General features: G+C 50.7%; 1 protein-coding gene across 1 annotated transcript in view; it reads right to left on the minus strand.

The window, feature by feature from the left end:
- RBM19 (RNA binding motif protein 19) overlaps window positions 1–20076 on the minus strand; it is a 120361-nt gene extending 100285 nt beyond the window's left edge. The window contains exons 1-15 of the mRNA XM_043901724.1: window positions 19923–20076; window positions 17460–17642; window positions 16961–17086; window positions 16733–16771; window positions 16272–16464; window positions 14938–15155; window positions 13225–13305; window positions 10990–11068; window positions 9596–9667; window positions 8441–8644; window positions 6941–7071; window positions 6079–6200; window positions 5551–5647; window positions 4900–5010; window positions 451–651 (exon numbers count right to left, since the gene is read on the minus strand). Coding sequence (XP_043757659.1) covers window positions 451–651; window positions 4900–5010; window positions 5551–5647; window positions 6079–6200; window positions 6941–7071; window positions 8441–8644; window positions 9596–9667; window positions 10990–11068; window positions 13225–13305; window positions 14938–15155; window positions 16272–16464; window positions 16733–16771; window positions 16961–17086; window positions 17460–17642; window positions 19923–19958 — 1893 coding nt within the window. The 5' untranslated portion in view covers window positions 19959–20076. The remainder of the gene's footprint in view (window positions 1–450; window positions 652–4899; window positions 5011–5550; window positions 5648–6078; window positions 6201–6940; window positions 7072–8440; window positions 8645–9595; window positions 9668–10989; window positions 11069–13224; window positions 13306–14937; window positions 15156–16271; window positions 16465–16732; window positions 16772–16960; window positions 17087–17459; window positions 17643–19922) is intronic.
- Between the last annotated feature and the right edge of the window lie 5740 nt (window positions 20077–25816).

Here is a 25816-nt window from a genome sequence, read left to right on the forward strand (position 1 = left end):
GGCATGGTAACCCACTCCAGTATTCCTGCCTGGAGAATCCTATGGACACAGGAGCCTGGCAGGCTGCAGTTCATGGAGTCACTAACAGTCACACACAACTGCAGTGACTTAGCATACACCAAAAAACAGGAGGTAGCCTGCCTTTAGGCTTTCAACTAATCGCAGGTACAAGCCATCCAAAGCACCATGGATGATGGTTCAAGTTTACAGGGGACTAGAAAGCTGAGGGACCCAGCGTCAGCAGGGAACCAAGGCAGGCTTCCTGGGGGATGTTTGGAGCCTGTCTTTCACATTCCCCATTCAGAGGTGCTTCCAGGGGTGGGGTGACAGTTGCAGTCTCGACAGAGACAGGTGGTTTCCAGCACGAGTAGGGTCTAAGATCTAAGCCAAGACGGCCTATCTGTCAGCTCCCTCTGTCCTCTCCTGCAAGTGGGGCTCGGGTGGCCCTACCTTGGAGTAGGCTAGGTGTCGGAAGGCCTTGCGGGCCTCCAGCGGCTCCAGAAACTCCACGATGGCCGTGACGCCGCCCTCTGGCAGGAGCACACGGCCCAGGCTGCCGAAGCGGCTGAAGATCTCTTGCAGCTCAGCCGCCAGGGTGCCTGCGGGGAGGTTCTTCACCAGGATCACGGTCTTGCTTCGCTCGGCGGCAGCCTACAGGGAGGGGACAGCTCAGTTGGGACGACGGGAGGGAGTCACTGGCCCCCCGGTGGCAGCAAGTGATGGGTGGGTAAACCCAGACCAGGCACCCATGTAAGACCTTGGGTACCAGGCCCTTAGGAATCTGGCCCAGGAGACCCCGCTCTCTCTGGAGGGGGATGAGGGGTGGGGATGAAGGTGAGGGCTCCAGGGTTGGACCCCCCACCCCGACCCGGGTCAAATTCCAGCCCCATCACTTCTGAGGCAAGGCAGATTCTGACACTGCCCAACCACAGCCCTCGCTGGACCTTCCAGAACACTCCAGCCAGGGCCGGGAGCTGCATCTCTGCACTCAGGGCCTCTGCCAGGAACTGCAGACCGCCTGCCACCACACGTGTGAGGAGTTAACACCGGGTGGGAGCGGCCCATGGTCCTCTGGAGTTGGTGCATCCCCAGTCCTTTGGGTGGGACCACTCCGATGTGAGTTGCGTGGCTGTCCCCCCAGGAAAGCCTCAGCCTGCCGCCCCACCAGCACAGCCTGTACTGGGCTCATCCCCCCTCGCCCCTTCTTGCCTGTGTGCTGTCCAATGAACTACCTGCGCTTGAATCTGTCACTGAACTGGCTTTTGGAAGAACCCAAAACAAGACACCAGGTGTCCACCCTTGAGACATGTACTCGGCTATGGCTCAGCTGATCACCTTTCATGGGGACACGGCACCCATTTCATGGATCATTCCGGGAAAGGAGTCTATCAAGTCGACACAAGCAAACTGATTCAGTATGAGCCGGCTAACGTTAGCAATTATTTTCTTAAAAATGAATGGCAGATGGAGTATAAAAGCTGAAAAAATGAACGGGAAGAAGTCCAGGCATGTGGTCTATCTGGGTACAAGTCTCAACTCGGCCACTGGTCTAATCTGAAACCTTCAATCAAGTGTTTTTCCTCTAGGCCTATTTTCTTTTCCTTTGCTTTATACTGGAGTATACTCGGTAAAGAATCTTCCAATGTAGGAGATGCGGGTTCGATCCCTGGGTTTGGAAGATCCCCTGGAGAAGGAAATGACAACCCGCTCCAGGATTCTTGCCTGGAGAATCCCATGGACAGAGGAGCCTGGGGGGTCACTAAGAGTCGGACATGACTGTACAACTAAATAACACCACAGCTGACTTACAACGTTGTGTTAGTTTTCAGGTTACAGTGAAGTGATTCATTTATACACATTCATTCTTTTTCAGTCTTTTCCCATATAGGTTACTACAGAATACTGAGTTGAGTTTCCTGTGCTCTTCAGTAGGTTCTTAAAAATTTGTGTTTATTTTCTGGCCATGTGACTTGTGGGATCTCAGTTTCCAGACCAGGTATCGAACCCATGCGCCTTGCAGTGAAAGTATGGAGCCCTAACCACTGGACCGCCAAGGAAGTCCCTAGTAGATACTTTTTGGCATTTCCTTGGCCACACCACTTGGGATCTTAGTTCCCCCAACCAGGGATCAAAACCACTCCTGCTGCAGTGGCCATGCAGTCTTAGCCACTGTGGACCACCAGGGAAGTCCTACAGTAGGTCCTTGTTGATTATCTTTATCCCTCCCCACCACATTTCCCCCCTGGGAACTGTAAGCTTTTCTTTGAAGTCTGTGAATCTGTTTCTGTTTTTTAAGTTAATTCACATTTTTTTTTTTAAGATTCCACATGTAGGTGATATCGTATGATATTTGTCTTTCTCTGAATTATTTCACTTAGTATGATAATCTCTAGGTCCCTTCATGTTGCTCTAAATGGCATTACTTCATTCTTTTTCGTGGCTGAGTAATACTCCATTGTAGATAAGGACATCTTCATTATCCATTTATCTGCTGATGAACATTTCGTTGCTTCCATGTCCTGGCTACTGCAAATAATGCTTCACTGAATATTGATGTGAATTATCTTTTCAAATTATGGAAGGCAAAAGGAGAAGGGGGCAGCAGATGATGAGATGGTTGGATAGCATCATCAACTCAATGGACACGAATCTGAGCAAACACCAAAAGACACTGGACAGAGGAGGCTGGTGTGCTGCAGTCCATGGAGTCACAGAATTGGACACAAGTTAGTGACTGAACAGTAACCAGATATATGCCCAGGAGTGGGACTGCTGGATCATATCGTAGCTCTATTTTTAGTTTATAAAAGAACCGCCATACTGTTCCTTATAGTGGCTGTTCCAATTTACATTCCCCCCAGTGGTGTAGGAGGGTTCCCTTTTCCCCACAGCCTCTTCAGTATTTATTGTTTGGAGATTTTTTTGATGATGGCCATTCTGACTAGTGTCAAGTGATACCTCACTGTAGTTCTGATTTGCATTTACCTAATAACTAGCAATGCTGAGTATCTTTTCATGTGCCTTTCGCCATCTGTATGTCTCGTTTGAAGAATGTCAACTAAGATTTTCTGTCCACTTTCTGATTGGGCTGATACTGATATTTGATTTTTGATATTATGCTGCATGAGCTATTTTGAAGATTAATCCCCTGTTGATCACATCAGTTGCAAATATTTCCCCCCCTTTCTGTGGCTTGTCTTTTTGTTTTGATCATGGTTTCCTCTTCTGTGCAAAAGCTCTTGTGTAATTAGATCTCATTTGTTTATTTTTATTTTCATAGCTCTAGGAGGTAGATCCAAAAAGATACCACTATGATTTATGTCAAAGAGTGTTCTGCTTATGTTTTCTTCTAAAGGGCCTCAGTTTGTGCATCTCCAAATTGGGCTAATGGCAACACCCACCTTTTAGCTATAGGCCTCCTGCGGTTGCTGAGGGTTGAATGAGGAGAAGGGGCTAGAGCCATCGGCAGCAGGGGAAAAGCCAGGCACCAGTGAGTGTTTAAGTGTAACTCAGGTCACAGAGTGCACTGTTAAGAGGCATGGACTCTTGGGCCTGCATTCAAATCCAGCTCCACGGTGACCCAAGACAAGTGAATCTGTGACTGTGGGCCCTTCTGTTCAATGCGAGAACAATGGCGCTGCCTCTCTGGGGTTGTAATGAGGGTGAAAGAACTAATAAAGGGCATAAACAGAAAAGAGTGCTTTGGGAAGCCCCACTCCAATGTTCTTGCTGGAGAATCCCAGGGACAGGGGAGCCTGGTGGGCTGACATCTATGGGATCGCACAGAGTTGGACATGACTGAAGCGACTTAGCAGCAGCAGCAGTGAACATTAAGATACTAGCACACTTTCTTAATTCATCCATCCACTCACCCATGAAATGCCCCTACCCATCATTCCCACTTTCTATGTGCCCACTTACCATCCAACCATGTAATTATCCTTCCACTAGCTACCTGTCCTTCCATCTGAACCATTCTTTTAAGATGAAATTCTTTAAGTTTTGGTGAAGTTGAGGAAACTGCAGATTGGGGGTGTAAAGCCCTGAGACTGAGTCCAGGCTCCTACAACAGACTCACTGTCTGACCTTTTGGTCCTCCCCTCTCTGCCCCCAGACCTCAGGTTCCTAGTCTGTAAAATGAAGTGTGTGGCGAGGGGGTGGCGACGTCAAGTGTTTCAGCAGGCGCTCGAAGGCTTCACTGTCTGGATACCTAAGAACCTCTACCTAGCGGGGCAGAAGCATGTGGAGGACCCTCCCGCCACGTAGCTCAAGAAAGGTCTCAGTCCCCAAACACACCACAGGTGCTCTTAGTAAGGTGCTAGCAGGGCAGGGGAGAGACAGGATGAAGGATGCTTAGGGCTCCCACCCAACCTGTGTAAGGGCCCCCGATAGCTCAGTTGGTAAAGAATCCGCCTTGCAATGCAGGAGACCCTGGTTTGATTCCTGGGTCAGGAAGATCTGCTGGAGAAGGGATAGGCTACCCACTCCAGTATTCTTGGGCTTCCCCTGTGGCTCAGCTGGTAAAGAATCCGCCTGCAATGCAGGAGACCTGGATTCGATCCCTGGGATGGTAAGATCCCCTGGAGAAGGGAAAGGCTACTACCTACTTCAGTATTCTGGCCTAGAGAATTCCAAGGACTGTATAGTCCAAAGGGTCGCAAAGAGTCAGATACGACTGAGCAACTTTCACACACACACCCAACCTGTGTGCAGAAAGTCTTGCCTACCAGCCCCCAAGAGACACCATCCAGCTCCAACAGGCCAGGAGTCTGAGCCAATGATCTTTCTTACTTTAACTGACAGTTGCAAAGTCAACGATGATCGTCTTTGACAGACCCAACCCTCCAACCCTTGCCCAAGTCCCCTGATGTTGAGACCCGCATCCCGGAGGGCACCCACCTGGCTGAAGGAGTCCAGACAGACCCCGTTGTCGAGGAGGAAACGTCGCACTTCCTGGACGAGCTGGGTCTCCCCCAGGGCCACGCGCACGGCCACGCTGCCCTTGGTCTCCTGCAGGAGGGAAAGGGAAGATGCCCTGTCGGCTGTCGGGCAGGTGATAGGTCAGCTGTCACACCTCCTAACAGTCTGAGGAGGAGGCATGGATGGAGCGAGACCCTATGGATGCTCCCCATGGATGCCCGCTCTGACTTGATGGTTCTGGGTTCCACGTCTGTTGGGGTGAATCAAGGACCCCACGTTCACCCCTCCACTCGTACGTAAGGATCTCATGTCAAGCTCATTCCCGCCTCGGGGCTTCTATACAGACTCAGCTCCACCCTCCGTTCAATTTCTGCTGGAATGTCTCATCCCTGGGCAGCCCGCTCGCTCCCACTCTGTCCCCCTACTTGGCTGAAGCTTTCTTCAAGTCAATGCATGGTGCCTCGATTAATGAGCTCACGTCCTCCTCTGCTGGAAGGTTCGAGAAGAGCTGGATTGTTTCCCTTCATGGCCCTGCTGCCTTCCCGCCCAGAACCACTCCCCAAGAGCTGGTGCAGGGCGCCTCCTCCCCTGCCCAGAGTAGGGGACGCGTCAGATGGGGTGCCCACTCACGTGGTCGAACACTTGACTCTTGGCGGCGCCGTACTTCTGGGCGATGGCGTCGGCCACCGCATTGGGACCCATGAACAGTGTGTTCCAGTTGTGAGAGCTGAGACAGGACAGAGAGATCAGACGGACGGTGAATGGGGGAAGCTCTTTTCAGATGCAAAGCCTGTAAGAAAGGAGCTCCTGGGCCTGCCTCCCCAAGTCCCCAAAGCCGCCTCCTGCTCCGTCTTACCTGGTGTGGGCCAAACCCCCAGGGCCCGCAGACAACAGAGCCATGATGATATTAACACCAGCTCAAGTCCGTCAAGCGCTCACTCCGCACCAGGGACCAAGTGCTTTGCTCACATTCACTCACTTGGTCCTTACACCACCACGAGAGTGAGGCACCACTGATCCTCCCCATCTTGCAGATGGGGAAACAGGCGCAACAAGGCTACAGATGAGGGGCTAAGGCCACCACAGGAGCTGGGAGCCCAGGGGGCAGGGAGAGGAGGGACGAGAGCAGGGAAGCCCGGGTCGGAGGCAGGTACGGACCTGGAGCTGTTGGCTTTGTCTTTGGACTCTTTCTTTTTCTTGTAGGACGATGATCCTGGGGCATCGGCATCCTCGCTGGCCTCCTTCTTGACGGTGGATGGTAACACGTGGAGCATCCTGCCCTGGAGGGGGGACGAGAGGAAGGAGGTGAGGACAGGCAGGGGGCTAGTGCTTCTACATCCTGCCCGGGGGATGCTGGCCTCTCCACGAGGGGGCTGGACCCAGCGCTGAGACTTCTGTCATAAGACGGGGGCCTTGGGCAGAATACCCACGAGGTTAGCACAGGGGCCTGACACCGCCTCAAAGAGTATGCTGAGTTTGGGAGTAATACCTGTAGGGCTCTCCACCCCACCCTGTCTCTGTGAGCATGTGAGCTCCATATGGGCAAGGATCAGGTCCGGCCTGGCAGCCACAGGGATCAACACATCATGAACGAATGAATGAACGACAGGAAAGGGAGGCGTGTGTGCCAAGCACGTTACTTGGAAAAGAGAAGCTCCTTACATTCTATACTGTGGCATTTCAATGACAGTTCAAAACTCTTTCCTTCCTTACTCCTCCTCCAAGTGGTATTTCTCAAGCTGGAGAGCATGTTCATTTAATCCACAAACACTTTTTAAAGGCCTACTATGTGCCAGGCGCTCCTCCAGGCGCTAAATCAGGGACCAGAACTGAACAGATGCTGCCCCTGGGGGGGACCCCTCCCAGCAGCTCAGATCAGGAGGTGGCTTCACGGGCATCGGGTGTGTGTCCCTACAAGCTGGGGTGCACGTCCGTGCCTGCACACGCACACGCACACACACTCACGGCCTCCTCCCACCACCTGGGCCCACCAGTCACCCGCCAGCCCACGGGCCATCACCTGGAACACCTGCCCGTCCACCTCCGCGTAGGCCTTCACGGCGTGCTCTGGGAACATGAAGGTGACGAAGGCAAAGCCCTTGGGCTTCTTGGTCAGACTGTCGATGGGGTAATGCAGCTCCGACAGGGGACCTGAGGGCAGGAAGGGCGTCAGTGTCCCGAGGCTGGAGCCAGGCCTGAGCACCGGGCAGGAAAATTCTGGGCAGTAGTCAGGGGAGGGGTTTTAACCAGAGGGAGCGTGGAACTGCAGCAGCTGCCGGGCCCAAGAAGGACAGTGGCGAGGGGCTGCCGTGAGACCCCCACCTGACAGGCCAGGGTGTCCTTCGTGCGTCCATTCCAAGAGCAAGGTGCCTGGGCTGGGCCCTGCCTCTACCACCCACTCCCTGGGGGGCCACAGGCCAGCCACCAGCCTTTACGGGCCTCAGTCTTCTCATCTGTAAAGTGGTGCCGAGTCTCCAGCTCAGAGGACAGCAGGGAGGGTTAAATGCACTAATACGTGTCATGTACTAAACAGGGTCTGCTGGTCGCGCAGGGTCTCAGAAGTGTCTGCTGGGACAGTATTACAATGCTCACGTTAAAGTACACACTTTCCACTGTGAACACCTGGGTGTGACCACGTCCTCCTCCCCAGATGGATACACAAGAGTCTACTGATCACCTTTTCTTCTGTGCCGGCCCTGCCTTGTAAACCAGGGCCCTGGCCTGTGCGGAAGGATCTGGCAAGCAGGACCCAGGCTGGAACGTGACACCCAATTGGCCAGATGGTTGAATCCCACTCAGGGTTCCCTTCTCCTTGAGACAGGGCCTCAACCAAGCTCCGATCCTTCTCAATCCACAGCTGATCTCTGAACAGAAGTGGAAATCCCCCTCCAGGGGATCTTAAAAGCATCTCGACCTGGCCCCTACCCACCACTTTGTACCCCTACTTCTTTCCTTCCATGACCTTCTTTCCAAGGTCCATGACAACCATGACCTTACAAATAGGCACAGCCCTGTGTGCCAAGCTGAATTACGGGCCTTCAAGTCCGTGCCCGACAAAATAACGCTAGCAGCCACGACAAGGAAAAGAGCCCTCGCGGGCAAACCTATCTGGATGCTCGGTCTGAGAACAGGACTATTTAGACAGCAGAATTCAGAATGGCGAGCACTTCATATCCGCACATACAGTGAGTGGGCTTCCAAGACCACAGTCAGGGTTTGGACACCAGGGTTTTCTCAGAAAACCATACCCAACCCCATCAATTCTGAGTTTTCATGAGCGAGAGCTAAGGGAGTCTGGGTTCAGATCATGAAAGGTGGCTGTGATGCTATCCAGGACTTCGAGCTCCACGACCTACATCCTGTCTGTCTGACAGCAGCTCAGAGATCGTGAAGCCCATTTTATGGATGAGAAAACTGAGGCCAGAGAAGGAAGTCATTAGCCCAAGGTTAAGCCTAGGCATACAGGGACTCAGACCACGTGCCGTGGGCGTGTGCGGCAAGCCGGAGGCCGCTCCCCTACCGTATTTAGAGAAGAGCTTCTCCAGGTCCTCCTCAGAGCTGGTGTAGGGCAGGTTTCGCACAAAGAGCCTCCCGGAGTCAGCCAGGTCCTCCTCCTCTTCGTGCTCCCCGAGCGTCCGGCCTTGCCAGGGTTTGGCGCCATTCTTCAGGGGTGCCTTGGCCGCAGGGACACTCCTTTCCCTGAATACCTCGATGTAGCGTCCGCCTGGGCGAGGAAAGGCCGTCAGGGCCCGGCTGGGGGGACGCCCGGAACCTGCCAGCTTCCAGACTCATCGCTGCCGCTGCCTTTCAAAGGCCATGGCAAAGGCGGCTGGAGATGGCACCGCATGCCAGGCTCTGGTCACCAGGGTGGCGGCCCCAGCTGAAGCTGGGCCTGAATGTCACTCGGCTGGCGAGCTCGGCTTAAGCCCTGGGGGAGCTGGCCTGGGTCACGGGGCTGGATCTTCCCGATTCCAGGGCCCGGTCCCTGGTGCTGCCCTGGGAGTCATCTCGGGTGACAGCCCCACCCTGAAGAGCCACCTGGTGCTGCCCTCAGCTGTGTCCCTGCATCGCTCTGAGCACCTGATTAGACTGCAACCACCACCTTCCCTCTACACGCACATAGTAGGTGCTCAATAAATCCTACCACCTGGCTTATGAGCAAGACTCCTTAGGTTACTCCCTTCTCTAAGAGAACTCATGAACTCACAAGGAGTTGATGGCTGGATCTGAGTCACCTGTCCACACCAGGGACGGGTCAGAGATCATGTCCTTGTATACAGTCCAGAGACCTCCCAAGTCTGGACCTGGCACTTGCTGTTCCCTATAACGGAATGGCCCTGCCCCACAAAGCCAGAGGTGGCTCTCTCAACTCCTCCAGCTTTTGCTCCAAAGTCACCAGCTCAACGTGGTCCAAGCAGACAAGATCCCATTTAAATCCTCCAATCCCGACCCTTGCCTGCATCTGTCCACAGCATGGCCCCTGTGGTTACTGCCTCTCTTTGCCCTCTCAATGTAAGTTTCCTCTACAGGAAACTCAGCCTGATCTCTGCCCCAGGAGGCAGGGGCCTTATCCTCAGTGCCCTGGGCAGTGAGTGCCCAGCAGCGCACAGCAGACCCCCGACATGACCTTACGGAGTAACTGCAAGAACCCCTGCCACCATGCGGGCATCCTTACCCATGTACTCCCTGTTGCATTTCAGGGCCTTCCTCACTTCCTCTTCACTGCTGAAATCCACAAAGACATACCCTGCAAAAGGACCGTGACAAAGGTAAGGTCCAGAGGCTGCAGACACTCGTGGGAGCCACGGAGGAACATTCGCACTGTGCCAGGTGTTTGGGGGAAGCAGCAGGAAGCGGTGGCGGGAAACCTACAGTTTTTGCCAAATCTCAGAGATTTTCCTTCCACTCCCCTCTCCCCAGGGCAAATTTCCCTCTGCAGGAAGCATTCCGACCCTGTGGCCTGGCTTTCTGGAAAGAAAATGTCGGCCCATAGGAGTCACAAACATGGGCAAACTTGGCCTCCCTCCCAGCCTCACCCCTGTGCTGACCAGTGCCTGCTCCTTGGCCTTCTCCGGACAAGCGTCTGTGGTGGCAGGGCTGTGCCCAGCTTGGCACCAGAGGGGCCACCTGCACAGTGACTGCCCGTGGCTCTGACTGGCACAAACAAGGAGGTGCCTTTCCAAGAACCAGGTGCCTTTCCAAGGAGTCTTTCCGAGGAGAGGCCTCAACCCCGACAGCCACAGACAGGCCTCCCCTCCCCACTTTTCTAGAGGCGTGCTAAGACAGAGGTCTCCAACCTTTTTGGCAGCAGGGGCTGGTTTCGTGGAAGACAATTTTTGCACAGACTGGAAATGCCCCCACTGGAGTGGGGATGGTTTCAAGATGATTCAAGCGCACTGCGTTTATTGTGCACTTTATCTCTAATATTATCATATCATGATAATGTGGTAATTTGAGCGATGGGAGTGGCTGTGAATACAGATGAAGCTTCCCTTGCTCGCTAGCTGCTCACCTCCGCTGTGCAGCTCCTAACAGGCTGTGGACGTGTCCCAATCTGTGGTCCAGGGCTGGGGAACCTGAGTTAAGTGATGTGCCCATGGACACATGGCTAGCAGGTGCCAGGGCCGTAATTTGCACCAAAGGCCGGGGCTTTGGTCTGAATCACAAGACCCTCCCCTTGGGGACTGCAAAAGCCCCCATCGCAGCCCCCCTGGCTCCTCGGGCCCTGCCCCGGACTCTCCCTCACCAGCCCGGGGACCATCCTGAATCTGATCGTGGCCTCTTCTTGTTTTCAGTTCCTGGGGGTCCCCAGCCCCTGGGCTGAAGGCCACAGTCATTCCTCAGCCCCCAGGCCTGGGGGCCGGGCCCCACCTCCCCAGCTGAAAACCTCATACCTGTGGCAGGGGGCAGGAGGCAGGCCCTGTCCTGAGCACTGTCATTCACTGAGGCGGGGACCACAAAGAGGATAAACCATCACTGTCCTCAAAGCATCTCCACAATTCGACTGTCCCAACCTTCCGGTCCAGGCACCTGCCTCTCCAGCCCCCCGGGAAACAGCCCCAGCCTCACCTGTTTTGTTCCCATGAGCATTTCTCACTATTCGAATGGCCACGGGTTTCAGAGGTGCCAGGAATTCCATGACATTTTTCTGTGAGGAGAGAAAAAAGTTTTTGTTCCCCATTTCAATACAGATTTGGTCTGTATTTCTTGAATTACCAGTGAACTCAAGCATCTTTCTGGGCCATTTGAATTCTTTCTCTTAGAAGACATCCTTGCTTCTGTCTACTTTTCTGCTGGGTCATCCACAGCTCCCAATTTCTACTTACCTGTTTGTAAGTTAAAGAAATGAGTTCTGTCTGTTGTTTGTGTTATAAATGCCTGCTGTTTGCCTTTTGATTTTATAATACAAAGTTGCCTTAGAGAAATTTTAAATGTTATCTAGCCAATTAATCCATCTTTTTCTTAGGACTACTGAGTTCTGCAAATTACTTAGAAAGATGAGATGTCATTTTGACCCGTCACACTGATAAAGAGGGATGCCCAGGGTTCACAGGCATTCTCATACACTGCTGAAGGGAGCATAAATTGGCCAAGCTTCCAGAGAGTGACTGACCTTCTGTATCCAAGCCTTAATAATGTACATGTAGGTGCTTGTATTATAAAATATTTATACAATCAAGGGCTGGCAAATGATAGCCCACAGGCCAAATACTGCCCACGGCCTATAAGCTAAGAATGGTTTTTACATTTTCAAGGAATTATAAGGGAAAAAAAAAAAAAGCACAAGAGATCATACTCCCACAAAAACCTAAAATGTGCACCAACTGATGCCAATAGAAAAAAGTCTGCTGACCCCTGATCTCAAAAAATGTGCTCACTACATCATTATTCAAAACTGCAGAAGACTGGAAACAATCCCCATGTCTCAGTTTAGGGCGTTGGGTATATGAGACATATAAGATGTGGGGTTCGATCCCTGGGTCTGGAAGATCCCCTGGGGGAGGGCATGGCAACCCCCTCCAGTATTCTTGTCTGGAGAATCCCCACGGACAGAGGAGCCTGGCGGGCTACAGTCCATGGGACTGCAAAGAGTCAGACACGACTGAAGTGACTTAGCAGCAGCAGCAACAGCAGTGAATATAACTCAGTGCATCCAGAGTAAAACTAGCACGCAGGGGACTTTGCTGGTGGTCCAGTGGTTAAGAACTGGCCTTGCAATGCAGGAGACTTGGGTTCGATCCCTGGTCAGGGAACTAAGATCCCATGTGCCCCAGAGCAACTAAGCCCACATGCCACAACTACTGAGCCTTCGTGCTGCAACTAAGATGTGACACAGCCAAGTAAAGAAGAGCATGCAACGTGAAAAATGGTGTTGCAGCAGAATATTCAGTATTCAGAAATATTTATGACATAATATGATGGGGGGAAGTTTCAAAATAGTTCCTGCTGTAGGACTGCATTTTAAGAAGAAAAGACATAGGTCAGTGTTTGTATATAAAGAAAAAAAAATCTCTAAGAAGATACACCCAGAATTTATTAGTGGTTGTCAGTGAATGGGATATAGATGTGGGGGTTGGAGGAGCCTGCTCCAATTTGCCTGGGAAGGTCAGTCTTTCCACCAATAGTAATCAGACCTGTAGGTCATTAGTCCTGCATCCTAATATCCTCTAGTTACCACTCTCCTCTCTCAAGGCAGTTTGGCTGGCAATTTCTATAGTCATCCGAGTGATAGGTCATTTTACTTTTTAGCTACACTAACAAAATTTCCTACACTCAACTTTTATACTACTTTCATAAGAAGGGAAACTTACAAAGTGTTCTCTCCTGTGTAGATTCAGAGCCAGCAAACTATAGGAGGCAGGCCAAATACAGCCCGCTGCCTGTTTTTATAAATAAAGTTTCACTGGCACACAGCCATGCCTACTGGATTACCTGTCATCAAGGGCTGCCTCTGCTACAACAACAGGGTTGAACAGTGGTGACAGAGACCAGACTGATTACAAAGCCGTAGGTATTTACTAGCTGGTCCCTTTTAAAAAATTTTTAGCAGAGATAAGTTTGCCCACCCCTAGTACAGATGATCAATGAGGGAGCTCAGTCTTTCTCTGTCTCGGTATAGCCGTCTCTGTTTCCTGACCTTGACGATGCCCAAGATTCTATGTCTCAGCCTTTTCGGCCCCCAGTTCCCTTCAGCTCAAGTCCTCAGCCGCCCCCGAAATCCCTGTGCAGCAGAGGCTCCAGGCACCCTCACCTCGTCTCCCCCTGCCCAGGGGCTCCCGGCCTCACCCGGTTCCTGGCACGCACCTCTGTGACGTTGAACGGGGCGCCCCGCAGTTTCACAGTGTGGGGGGTGGTGGGTTCCTTCTGGCTGGCTGGTTTCTCGGTCTGAGGGATGGCAGAGAGCAGAAAAGATCACACTGAGCTCCCAGGTGCGGCTGCAGGAGGAGCCGACCTGGGGTCCAGTGAGCGCGCTGAGACCCCTGCCACCAGGCAAACGAGCGATGCCGGAAGCATCGTGCCTGCCAGGGATGCGGAGTCAGGCCAGGGCCTGGGGGAGGGGATGCCAATCCTTCATATGACCCCAAGATGAGGGTGGGAACCACAGACTGGCTCACCGGGGGTCTGCTCACAGGGGCCCGGGCTACACAGAGGGGCAAGAGACTTGGAAGGAGCCCTCAGGTGACATTTGCCAGCATGGATTCAGGGCTTACTCTGTGCCAGACATCGTACAGAGCGCTGTGCAGACACAGCCGTCTTCCTGAATCTGTAAAACAACCTTACAGGGGTTACAGGTTCAGGATGTCTTCTGTAATTTTAGAATCAAAACAACTCTGAAAAAAACCTAATTTGGGGGTTAATTCCTTTGGTAATAAAACCTGCCCTGATTTGGACTCATTTGCTGGTGAAACCTGCTCTGAGCTGTTCTGGCACAATTTAGAGTTTACAACTATCCCACGCAGGTGAGCAACCAGGTCTAACACCACTGCAGAAAGAGTCACGTGCTTCTGTGGGGTGCTGCTCTGCGTGAGTTATGGGATCCCTCCCTGAAGCCTGCAACTTCTGAGTTCCAGTGCACACTCAGGCATGGGGGTTGACCTTCATCTAAGATGAGGCTCAGCGAGCCCTGGGAATCAGACACGGGGACCAGGGCTCGCTGAGCCTCATCTCAGATGAAGGTCAGAGGCCGGAGGAGAAGCACTTCACCTCAGGACCCAGAGCTGCTCCAGGTCAGAGTTTGGAGTTGAACGCACAGTTCCCTGACTTAGCCACACTCAACTCTCTCTTTTGAATATGTATTTTTAGGAAAAGCAGACAGGAGGCAGCCATTATGAGAGGCAGAGAAAGAAAGGAGGGAGAAGAGAAAGGAGAAAGAGGAGGAAGGAGAAAAGGGAATGAAGACCCAAAGGATGTGGGACGCTGTCCTGAGCAAAGAGAACCCTCACGTGGGAGACGACAGCACCCACGTTTTAATACAGACTCCAGAACCTGGCAGACCTGGATCTGGGTCCTGACTCCCACCACTACCCAGCCATGACTGTGGGCAAGTCACTTCCTTCCTCTGGGCCTCAGTTTCCGCACCTGTAAAATGGGACAAGAATCCCCATTCCCCCACGACTACCATGAGATTCAGTGACGAAACGACATGCCAGGTATTGAACCTCACATGAGATCGATGCTCATCTAATTTCATCTACTCGTGGGCTCACACCTGCCTACCTTCCTACTGAATACTAAGTATAGTATATTTGGGATCCTTTTTCAGCTTGTTTACATCCCCCTCAACTCTAGAGGGGCAGGCAGCCCCTCTGTTAACAACAGGAACCAAATTCAGAGAGGGCGTGTGCTTGCATGGGGTCACACAGCAAGCAAGAACTTAAGGTAGGTAGGTCTCCGGGCTGCTGAACTGTCTTTCCTTGATGTAACACCCCCCACAAAGGGGCTGCAGGAAAGGTGGGCGAGGCCCAGGTGGACCTCCTCCCTCCCCAGGCTCCTCAGTTCACCCCAATCCACACACACCTTGGCTGGGGCTGCCTCCCCATCCTGCTGGGCGGGGGCAGCAAAGGAACCCTCTTCCTCTGCCTCACTCCCCTCTTCACAGTTCACGGCTTCATCTTCGCTCTCTTCCGAGGATGGTGACTCAGCCGCCACCACCTTGGACTTCAGATAATCCATGTCAGACAGCTCCTTCCGCGCAGCTGCCTTGGGTTCCTTGGGTTCGAGGCCATCCTCCTCCTCTGGAAAGATGGAAAGGCTGGGAGTTGGTGATGGTTGTGAGCAAACCAGAGGGCTGGGGTGGCAGACAGCGTGGTGGTGTGACACCTTAGGTGCCAAGCTACCCTGGTGCCTGGCAAGCCCTTGGATAAATAACTGAAATGACGGAGTTCTGACAGTTTCCATGCTCCACGTGGAAAACTTGAGGGCTCTCTCACCGGCCAAGTGTGAGGCTGCACGACTTTTTGAGACCCTAGAGAGCATTTTTACTCCTTAAGCCAGACCCACCGGTGGCTTCCAAGCCTAATGAGGAGCTCGGGTTTTATCCCAGCTGCTCTTTCAGGGGCAATCCAAACTCCTCGTGGGGTCTGGTGAGCTCACTGGCTTTTCCGCCAGCCGCCTCTGCTGCAGCCGTCCTGAACACATGGACACCCCCGGCTCCTGCTCTTCCCACCCCTCTGCCATGCCTTTCCCTCTGCCTGGAATCCCTCCTCACCCCTCACCCCCTCTGAGTCCCCCCAACTCCCACTGAGTCCTTTGGATCCCAGCTTTGCACAGAGACTTTACCAGTCATAAAACTCACCTTAAATTCACTCCCTTGCCTTTCAACCGAAGTTGATTCCCGCCCCTCGATCACTGCACTCACCACGCTGAGCCCCTCATGGCTACACTGTGAGCCCCTTCTGAGGACAGAGGCTCATCCCTCACCGCCTCTGCTCAAGGGCCACCCTCCTCCGGGGCCTCTCCCACCCCCCACTTCCTGCCTTCTCTCTGCGGCACTCATGTTCACATCATGTACTGAATACTGAATAAAGGAATCAGTCTGATTCCTTTACTGTTTCTTTCCCCACCAGGATGACAGCTCCACGGGAGCAGACTCTCTTGTCTTTTGCTCACTGCTACATCCACTCTCTGGCATACAGTAAGTGTTCAATCAATTCTTGAGTGAGTAATCCACTGACGGAATAAGGGACCCGGATCGATCAAGTCCGACGAACCCGTGGTAGGGATAATCAACCCTCTATGGGGCAGCATCTGATTTGCTATCTCCCCGGTTCAGCCTGAAGGGGTCCCGGGTCACTCGTGCCCAGGTGCGGGCAGGTGCAGGGCGCGCACTATAGCGGGGGGCATACCCTCACCTTCCGAGTTCTCCCCATCTTCCTCCTGTTCGCTCTCCTGCCCTGAGTCGGAGTCAAAGTTCAGGTAATCATTGTCTGCCTTGCTCTTCCCTTTCGAGGGCTCAGCATCCAGGGCATCGTTCGCCCAGGTGGCCACCTGTGTCCGCTTCTGGTGAACCGACAGGAACTCCTGGAACTCATTATCTTCTTTCAGCTGCGGGTGCCAGAGAAGCGGGAAGAAGAGAGAACAGACAGAGAAGATCAGGGAGGGCTCACCCTTGCACTCTTGGGAGGGTAAGCACGCTCTCTGAGGCCATGTCCCCCCAGTCTCTAGAGGGCCCCCGGGGCCAGCTGGGTTGGTCCTGGGGAGGGCAGCACTGGACAGAAAGATGAAGGAGCTATGGGGATCTGGCAAGGGGAGATGGGAGGCAAGGGTCCATCTTTGCTGTCCACTCTCGGCTTGGTCACCAAGACAGACCCACCTTCTCCAGTTCACCTACAACCTTCTTCTTCTTGTCGTCCTGTAAATAGAAGACATGGGCGTGAGGGTCACATATGAAAGGAGATAGAATCCCACTGCCCTGGGAGGGCTGCTTTCAGGAACCATCCAAGAGGGATTCCTGGGCCCCTCTCCCTCCCACTACCCTGCCTTCCCGGGGTGACCGCCCTGCTGACACCCGGGATATGGCTGGAAGTGACCGTCCACGCACTTTCTTAGCTTCTGTGGAGACAGCGTCTTTGTCTTTTGGGGGTGGCTTGGACTGGCTCAGTTTCTGGGCATGCTTGCTCCAGGCTCGGGGCTTTGTCGGGTCCCCAAAGGACTTGCAGAACTCCACCTGCAAGAGACAGAGAGGGTGATGACGACACCTGCCACTACACCCAGCACAGGTGGGCATTGACCAGGGGCAGGGGATGAATAATGTAGACCAGTGCCTCTCATTTTGGGAACAGGAGCAACACCATCACCTGTAAGCTCGTGAGACATACAAATTCTTGGCTCCTCTCCCCCAACATAGGGGATCAGAGACTCGGGAAAAATGCTTCTGCAAATGCTGCAGGGGATTAACAAGCACGAGGACCTGAGAACAGTGAGGAAGACCAAAGGCATCATGGTCTGGAAGGGGCCAGGCACTGGTCTCACACGTGGAGAGAAAGAGCCACGGCATCCCTGGCGACAGGCAGGTGGGGGTGAGGTCCATGCCCGCTCACCGTGATCCGGGATGTGTCGATAAAACTCTTGTTGAAATGGTTCAGTGCTGTCTGGGCCTCTTCCTCGGACTTGAAGCCGATGAAGCCGAACTTGCGGAACTTGCCATCTTTGGTGAACTTGAGGCTGCAGTCCGTCAGCGTGCCGAAGGTGGTGAAGAGCTGCCGGAAACGCTCCTCCTTCATCTAGGACAGGACAGGAATGGTGAGGGAGGAGCCAGGAGGCCTCAGAGCCAAAGGGACAAAATGGGCTGGGAACCCGAGACCCCGGGATTCCTCCCCTCAGGCAGGGCAGTGGCCGAGCATGCTTTGTGGCTGGCACCTGGTTCCAACTCCAGCTCCAACGCTTGTCTGTGTGTGGCCTTAACCAAGTGCCTTCATCAATGAGGAAGTCAAGACTCAGAATAGCTGCACTGAAATCCTCCGGGCCTGTGGGCTGCTAGGAGGTTAACCAGACCTATTGTGCCAGCTGCTACAATGTAAACACCTAACAAATGCCTGTCACAGTAGATGTGTGAAATAAGGAATATGATAAACTACACAGTGTTTGCTGATTGTGGTAGACAGGAGTAAGCAACTTTATAGCCTGTTCTCAGGACTCCTCATAAGCATCACTCTATGTCCCAACAGTGAGATCTCAACTTCATTTCTTGGCTTATTTATATCCCCAAAGACTATCTGCTGACTCCCACTATGAAAGATAAGAAACCTACATCATCTATCCCTCTCTTCCAGTCTCTGTTATTTATTATTTTAAATTCTTTCATCATTTACCCTAAACAGGTTACTTTAAAAATAACAATTATTGGGGGTGTCCCTGGTGGTCCAGTGGTTACGAACCTGCCTTGAAATGCAGGGGACACGGGTTCAATCCCTGGTCTGGGAAGATCCCACATGTCGTGGAACAACTAAGCCCATGCACTACAACTACTCTAGAACCCTTGTTCTAGAACTTGTGCTCTGCAACAAGAGATGCCACTCTAGTGAGAAGCCCTCGTCCTGCAACTAGAGAAAACTCCCACTCAGCAATGGAGAGCCAGCACAGTCAAAAATAAACAAATAAATAAAAATCTTAAAAAAAAAATCTATTATTGACCCTTCCTTCAGCTTTAGACAGCATCTCTTGATGCCTCACTCTGATGAATGAGGATTTTGGCATGGCGACCCTTTCTTCCCCTCTCAACTACCACTTCATTTTGCTTCTCAGTATGGCATGTCTCTTCCTATTGCATGTCTTGTCTGATGAATGAAAGAATTAGTTACAAACAGCTGTAGTAGTAGCTGACAGTTTGCAGGCTTACTGTGTGATGACACTAAGGATTTTGAGATAAGGAACTTGTCAAGAGATGCCAGTCATAAAGATAGTTTCTCCTGGAGATGGAGGACAGGACAGAACAAGAGTCTTTGCTTGGCTGGCCACTGGCTAAGACTCTGCGCTCCCAATGCAGGGGTTCCTGGTCAGAGAACTGAATCCCAGAGCCACAACTAAGAGTTCAAATGTCACAACTAAAGATCCCCCAGCCAAATAAATATAAAAAATGTTAAAAGACCCTTAAAAAAAAGACTTAGCTTCTCATTTTATACCTAATTTTGATAATCATATGATAAGTGCTTCCAACCTGCCATGGAGAAAAAAAAGGTAAAATAAAAAAACCACAAAAAAGAAACAGAAATGGCTTTATATTTTTACTCTTTCTAAGGAGTGCAGATCTCTCATGCCATCCACATGGTACACTGTGTATTTGGGTAATGAGCTTACTGGCCACACCAGTGGTGGAGGGGCCTCTCCATCCAATGGAAGTCACGGTGAAAAAAGTACAGATAATCTTCTGGGGCAGAAGGCATCTAGTCATCTGACACTACACATTCAACTATTTTTTCACTCATTTATTCAAGATGCTTTTATTGAATGCCTACCACCGTGCCAGGTTCTGTGGGCTCTAAGCAAAGGCAAGTATGACTGGATCACACCTCCCCCACTTGCTGGATAAGTGGTTTAAAGCCTTTCACACTCACTCAGTTTTCTTAAACCATTCATTCCTGCTGTCCTCAAAGCGGGAACCGGGAACTGGAACGCAGGTACCCAGCCTATTACACCCCATTTTCCTCCCAGACAGTATCCCAAATGGAAGAGGGATATAGGTGCAGTGTCTAATTCAGTCACAAATCAACAAAAAAAGTGATCGAACAAGAGAGTTATCGGAGCAAGGCATTCGACACAACGTGGGGACTAGCATCTCCCTGGGAAAGAAGTTTCGGGCACCAAGAGACCAGATGTCAAACCTTTAAGAGGCACTACCCGTCTCTTCCAACTGTCATATGAATATGCCGACAATCCTGCGGAATCCTCCGGGAACCCTGCCCGAGAGAGAAAGCCCCTCAACTCTCCCCAGGCACCTCCCTCCCAACCTCCAACTTCTGGCTGGGTCCCAATTTCAGATTCCCAAACTCAGTCTCTCTACTCACCCCATTCGGGAGGTTCTTCACGATCAGTCGCGACATGGTGAACGGTCCCACTTTTTTTGATTTCAGCACGAATAGGTAGCGACTACCACACCAACTTTCACGCTACCACTCTGGGCGCCGCCATCTTTGGCAGGCCGGAACAAAGTCACGTGCTCGAGACGTAGCTCGCCTCTACGGAAGTAGGCGTGACCGAAGAGCTACCCAAGGAAGTCACACCCTCTAAGGGGCGGGCCTGAGCGCTTGCTTCCTGCGCAGGCGCAGGCTGTTAGGCGGTCAAACCAGCCTGGCGAGGACACCGTAATGGCTAGTCCGGCAGGGGGCGCTGGTTCATAACATTGCCAGGGAATTGACTGACTGGAGCGGTATTTGAGATGTGCTTAAACAGAAGACGTTTTAGGTTTCTTTTCTGTTTTATTTTCTTATTATTGAGTTTTTAAGTGTCCCTGTGAATGGGGGCAGGAATAGGAAATCTTGCCGGTCTTTGAGACATGGGCTGAGGCTCAGACAGGCTGCCGGTACCGTGAGTCATTTACCGAGCATCACCCGTGAATGTTAGAATGTGCCCTTGGCAATGAAAGTGAAAGAGGAGAGTGAAAAACCTGGCTTAAAGCTCAACATTCAGAAAACTAAGATAATGGCATCCGGTCCCATCACTTCATGGCAAATAGATGGGAAACAGTGGCAGACTTTATTTTTGGGGGTTCAGCGGCTTACTTTAACTTTCATGCATTGGAGAAGGAAATGGCAGCCCACTCCAGTATTCTTGCCTGGAGAATCCCAGGGACGACGGAGCCTGGTGGGCTGCCGTCTATGGGGTCGCACAGAGTCGGACACGACTGATGCGACTTAGCAGCAGTAGCAGCAGCAAAATCACTGCAGATGATGACTGCAGCCATGAAATTAAGACGCTTACTCCTTGGAAGGAAAGTTATGACCAACCTAGACAGCATATTAAAAAGCAGCGACATTACTTTGCCAAGTCAAGGCTATGGTTTTTCCAGTGGTCATGTATGGATGTGAGAGTTGGACTAAAAAGAAAGCTGAGCACCGAAGAATTGATGCTTTTGAACTGCAGTGTTGGAGAAGGCTCTTGAGAGTCCCTTGGACTGCAAGGAGATCAAACCAGTCCATCCTAAAGGAAATCAGTCCTGAATATTCATTGGAACGACTGATGTTGAAGCTGAAACTCCAGTACTTTGGGTACCTGATGCGAAGAGCTGACTCATTTGAAAAGATCCCGATGCTGGGAAAGATTGAAGGCAGGAGGAGAAGGGGATGACAGAGGGTGAGATGGTTGCATGGCATCACCGTCGCAATGGATATGAATTTGAGTAAACTCCTGGAGTTGGTGATGGACAGGGAGGTCTGGTGTGCTGCAGTCCTGGGGTCGCAAAGAGTCGGATATGACTGAGCGACCTAACTGAACTGAGCCCATTTTGTAGACGAAAAAAGCAGCTTGCTCAGAGTCATAGAGCTGTTAAATTTTAAGTTATATTATGTGATAGGTGTGGACGAAGAATATTGCCTGCCAGTTCAGTAAACAGATAGTGTTTGCAGCTGCAAAATCATCAGCTACTGCAGCTGCCCCCCAAAGGTGCCCCCTGAGGGGAATTCAAGATGGATAGAAACAGGATCCTGACCCTAGGTGGCTAAGATACCAAAGGAATCATTTCCTTGAGCCCAGGCTCTTGCATCTTTCCATACATAGAAAAATGCTAAAGTTGTTAATTTAAGATGTCTGTTTTTGTGATTATCAGTAATCTTTTATAGTCAACTTTTTCTTTTTCCAGTCAAAAAATCCTATGTATCCTGACTCCTCCCTTACCTCTTTGGAACAGTGCCTCAGAGCTGTCTGAGAAGCCCTAATAACCTCCTCGGCTTTAGCCCTCAGTAAGTCTTCTGAATAAAACACAATTTCCACTGTGTAGCTTGTGCATTTTTTTGCCAATGGACATAGGATCTTGGGGTGTATTGGTTTCCTACCACCTGCCACAAATTTCCAGAGACTCAGTGGCTTAAAACAACAGATATGTATTCTCTCACGGTTTTGGAGTCCAGAAATCCAAAATCAAAGTGTCTGCAGGGCTTCACTGTCCCCAGAGTTTCTGGGGAAGGATCCTTCCTTAGTGTCCCAGCTTCTGGTGGCTCCAGGGGAACCTTAGCCTTGTGACTGCATCATTCCATCTCTGCCTCCATCTTCATGTTTGAATCAAATCCATCTCCCTCTCTTTTGTTTCATGAGGATACCTGCTATTGGGTGTAGGGCCCATCTTTTTTCTTTTTAAAGTAATTTTTATTGGAGTATAGTTGCTTTTGGGGGGCTTCCCATGTGATGTTAATGGTTAAAGAAAAAACCCGCCTGCCAATGCGAGAGATGTAAAGAGATGTGGGTTTGATCCCTGGGTCCGAAAGATCCCCTGGAGGAGGACTTGACAACCCACTCCAGTATTCTTGCCTGGAGAATCCCAGGGATAGAGGCGCCTGGAGAGCTATATAGTCCATAGGATCGCAAAGCGTTGGACATGACTGAAGTGACTTAGCACACATTCATAGTTGCTTTTCAATATTGTGTTAGTTTCTACTGTATAGCAAAGTGAGGGGCTTCTCAGATGGCATAGTGGTAAAGAATCCACCTGCAGTGCAGAAGACACAGGTTCGATCCCTGGGTTGGAGGGCATGTCAACCCACTCCAGTATTCTTGCTTGGAGAATCCCATGGACAGAGGAGACTGGTGGGCTACAGCCCATGGGGGTCACACAAAGTAGGAGACAGCTGAGCACTCACGCACAGCAAAGTGAATCAGCTGTATGTATACACATATCCCCTCTTTTTTGGATGTTCTTCCCACTGACGTCACCACAGAGCATTTAGAGTTTCCTGAGCTATCCAGTAGGTTCAGTTATCTATTTCATACATAGTGTCAATAGTGTATATATGTCAACCCCAACCTCCCAATTCATTCCACCTTTCCTCCTTTGGTGTCCACATGTTTATTAGGGCCCGTCTTAAATCTAGAGTGGTCTCATCTCAGGATCCCTCAGTTGATGTCTATAAAGACCTTTTTCCATGTAAGGTCACGTTTAAAGGTTCTAAGGAGTAGTAGGTGGGCATGTCTGTTTAACATATTACTTGAGGATTTAGTTGCTTGGAAGTAGGTTACTTCACCCTATGAAAGGTCATATTTCACCCTCTCCATGTCTTACATAGACTGTCTACATAAGACATACTGTGTGTTTCAAAGAAAACAGACACCCCGATGTAAAAATGGACCCTCAAGTCTAGAGTAGATGACAACGGGTCACTGTGTTTCTAAGACATTCAATTTATCCAACAGTTATTTATTGATGGGTATGAAAGTGCTCTTTAATTAAATGACAATTAGGGGGTTGTTTTCTGTGCTCCACAACCCTGGTGGGGCCTGGCCGGAGCAGGCTTTACAAGGGAGCTCTGAGATCTTAGCCTTTTATGAGAGGGCAAGTGTGGATTGCCCAGCCAGGCCTGGTTTCATGTACTTTTGTTTTATTATTTTCATGAACTGCCTTTATTAAAATGTGCAACTAAATGTAGCCTTCTCTCAAGAAATTCACAAATCAGAAGGCCTTTCAAAGGTCTTAAAAGAAAATGGAATGCTCTTGGCTAATCATACAACCCAACTCTGAACCAGAAAAATATGGTCCCCACATGTCCAGGAAAGGAAGAACATGTATATCCCAATGCATTTAATAAATAGCTGCATTGTAACATTATTATTAGTCTTCCTGCTTTCCTGCCTTCTTGTTCTGTCTGCTGCCTCCTTTTCCTTCCCAGCAGATATAATCCAGGGGCACCTGGATCCTACCAGGCTGGCCTCTCTGATTACACCTGGGGATTAAAACGAAAAAAGGCAGGTGAATCTAAACTGACTCATCAATCATGCTGCCTTCACAAAAGTTCTCAGGCAGTGAGAAGTCTGTCTAGACCCTGCAGTAACTCATTTCCTGGCAGGGAGGGGCCAGTGATGGGGAGAGATCTCAGAAGGGTTGGAGGATGGAGAGAAGAGAGAAAGTTGGACCCTTGATTTCTTGCACATGAGGCATCTGATTATGGAAAAAAACATCAGACAAACTCCAATGAGAGGACAGCCTGCAAAGATCCCTGACCAGAACTCTTCCAAGTTGTCGAGGTCACCTAAACGAGAGACATCTGGGAAACTATCACAGCCAGGAGGAGCCGAAGGCTGCAGGTTGACCAACTGGAATATAGCATCTTGGATGAGATTCTGGAAAAGAAAAAGGACATCGGGGGGAGGAAGATTGAGGAAATCCAAACAGTGTGGATTTCTGTTAGTAATAATATGAGGTTGGCCCAAAAATCCATTCAGGTTTTTCTTAAGATCTGACGAAAAAACCCAAATGAAATTTTTGGCCAACGCTATATATCACTATGGATTGGTTCACTATGACAAACATACCAAGAGTAATGTTTGTGGTAGGAGAAACTGGATGCAGGATGCATGGGAACTCAAATAGTCTCTCAACATTTTTGTACATCGAAAACGATTCTAAAATAATCTATTAACTATCTCTTTAAAAAGATATTTTGAAAATTAAAAGAGAAGGATGAAGGAGATCAGTATTTATAGAGGTGGAATAATCACCAAGGTATATTATATAGGGCAAAAAACACGGTGTAAAAAAAAATTGGGGGGGGGTGTGATCTTTCTGAACACCTACTCCTGTATGCGGGGCAGCAAACCATGCCCTGGGCTGGGTTTGCCCTGTCCTGTCACTGTTTTTGTAATGATTTCATAGCTAAGGAGGGTTTACATGCCTTTTTTCTTTTTCTTTTTTTTTGCCATTCCATGTGGCTTGCGGGATCTTAGTTCCCCGATCAGGGATCGAACCCATGTCCCCTGTATTGGGAGTGCAGAGTCTTAACCACTGAACTGCCAGGGAAATCCCAAGGTTTGCAAATTTTTAAGTGGTTGAAAAAAATACTGAGAAAATCCTCATTGTGTGACCCATGAAAATAATATGAAATTCACATTTCCGTGTCCACCAGTAAAATTGTACTGGAATTGAGTCCAATGTGTTCACATATGTCTTGTCTGTGGCTGCTTTTGTGTGACGAGAGCAGAGGTGAGGCCGTGTGACCAGAGCCACATGCCTGCAAAACTGAATCTACAGACTGCCACCTGCTTCTTTATAGAAAATGTTTGCTGAGCCAGTGCTGGGCCAACTCTGGGGGAGTAGATGAGAAATTGGCAACAGTTTCCTCTAGGAAGGAGAACAGGATGCCTGGGGGGAGGTGGGGTAATTGTTGCTGGGTGCAAGTTTGATTTTTTTTTAAATTGAATTCATTTACCAAAGGCAATGTGGAAGAGGAAGTTGGGCTCTTTCAGGCCCAGGGTCAGGGGCTTGAAACATTTTAAGTCTAGAGAAAAAGAGTAACGCCCAAGGCTTTTAAGGCATTGATTATTTGACTGTTTAGAAGGGCTTTCCTAAGGTAGTGCCCTGGTCAAGGTGGGTCAGTGTGCACTCAGGGAAGGCTTCCTGGAGGGAGTGAGCCTTGGTAACTGGCAATTGACGTGTTTGAAATGCAAAGAAGGGACTTAAAGGCACTGTTGTGATTAAATTGAAGAGGAAGAGCTGGAACTCCGCATTTTGCTGGACATGGTCCCTGATCCCTGATCCATGCTGCTGCTAAGTCCCTTCAGTCATGTCTGACACTTTGCAACCACGTGGACTGTAACCTGCCCAGCCCTCCGTCCATGGGATTCTCCAGGCAGGAATACTGGAGTGGGCTGCTATACCCTCATCCAGAGGATCTTTTCGACCCAGGGATCAAACTTGCGCCTCTTATGTCTCCTGCAATGGCAGGCGGGTTCTTGACCACTAGCACCACCTGGGAAGCTG

Source organism: Cervus elaphus, chromosome 5 (genome assembly GCF_910594005.1).
Source record: "Cervus elaphus chromosome 5, mCerEla1.1, whole genome shotgun sequence".
Taxonomy (NCBI): Eukaryota; Metazoa; Chordata; class Mammalia; order Artiodactyla; family Cervidae; genus Cervus; species Cervus elaphus.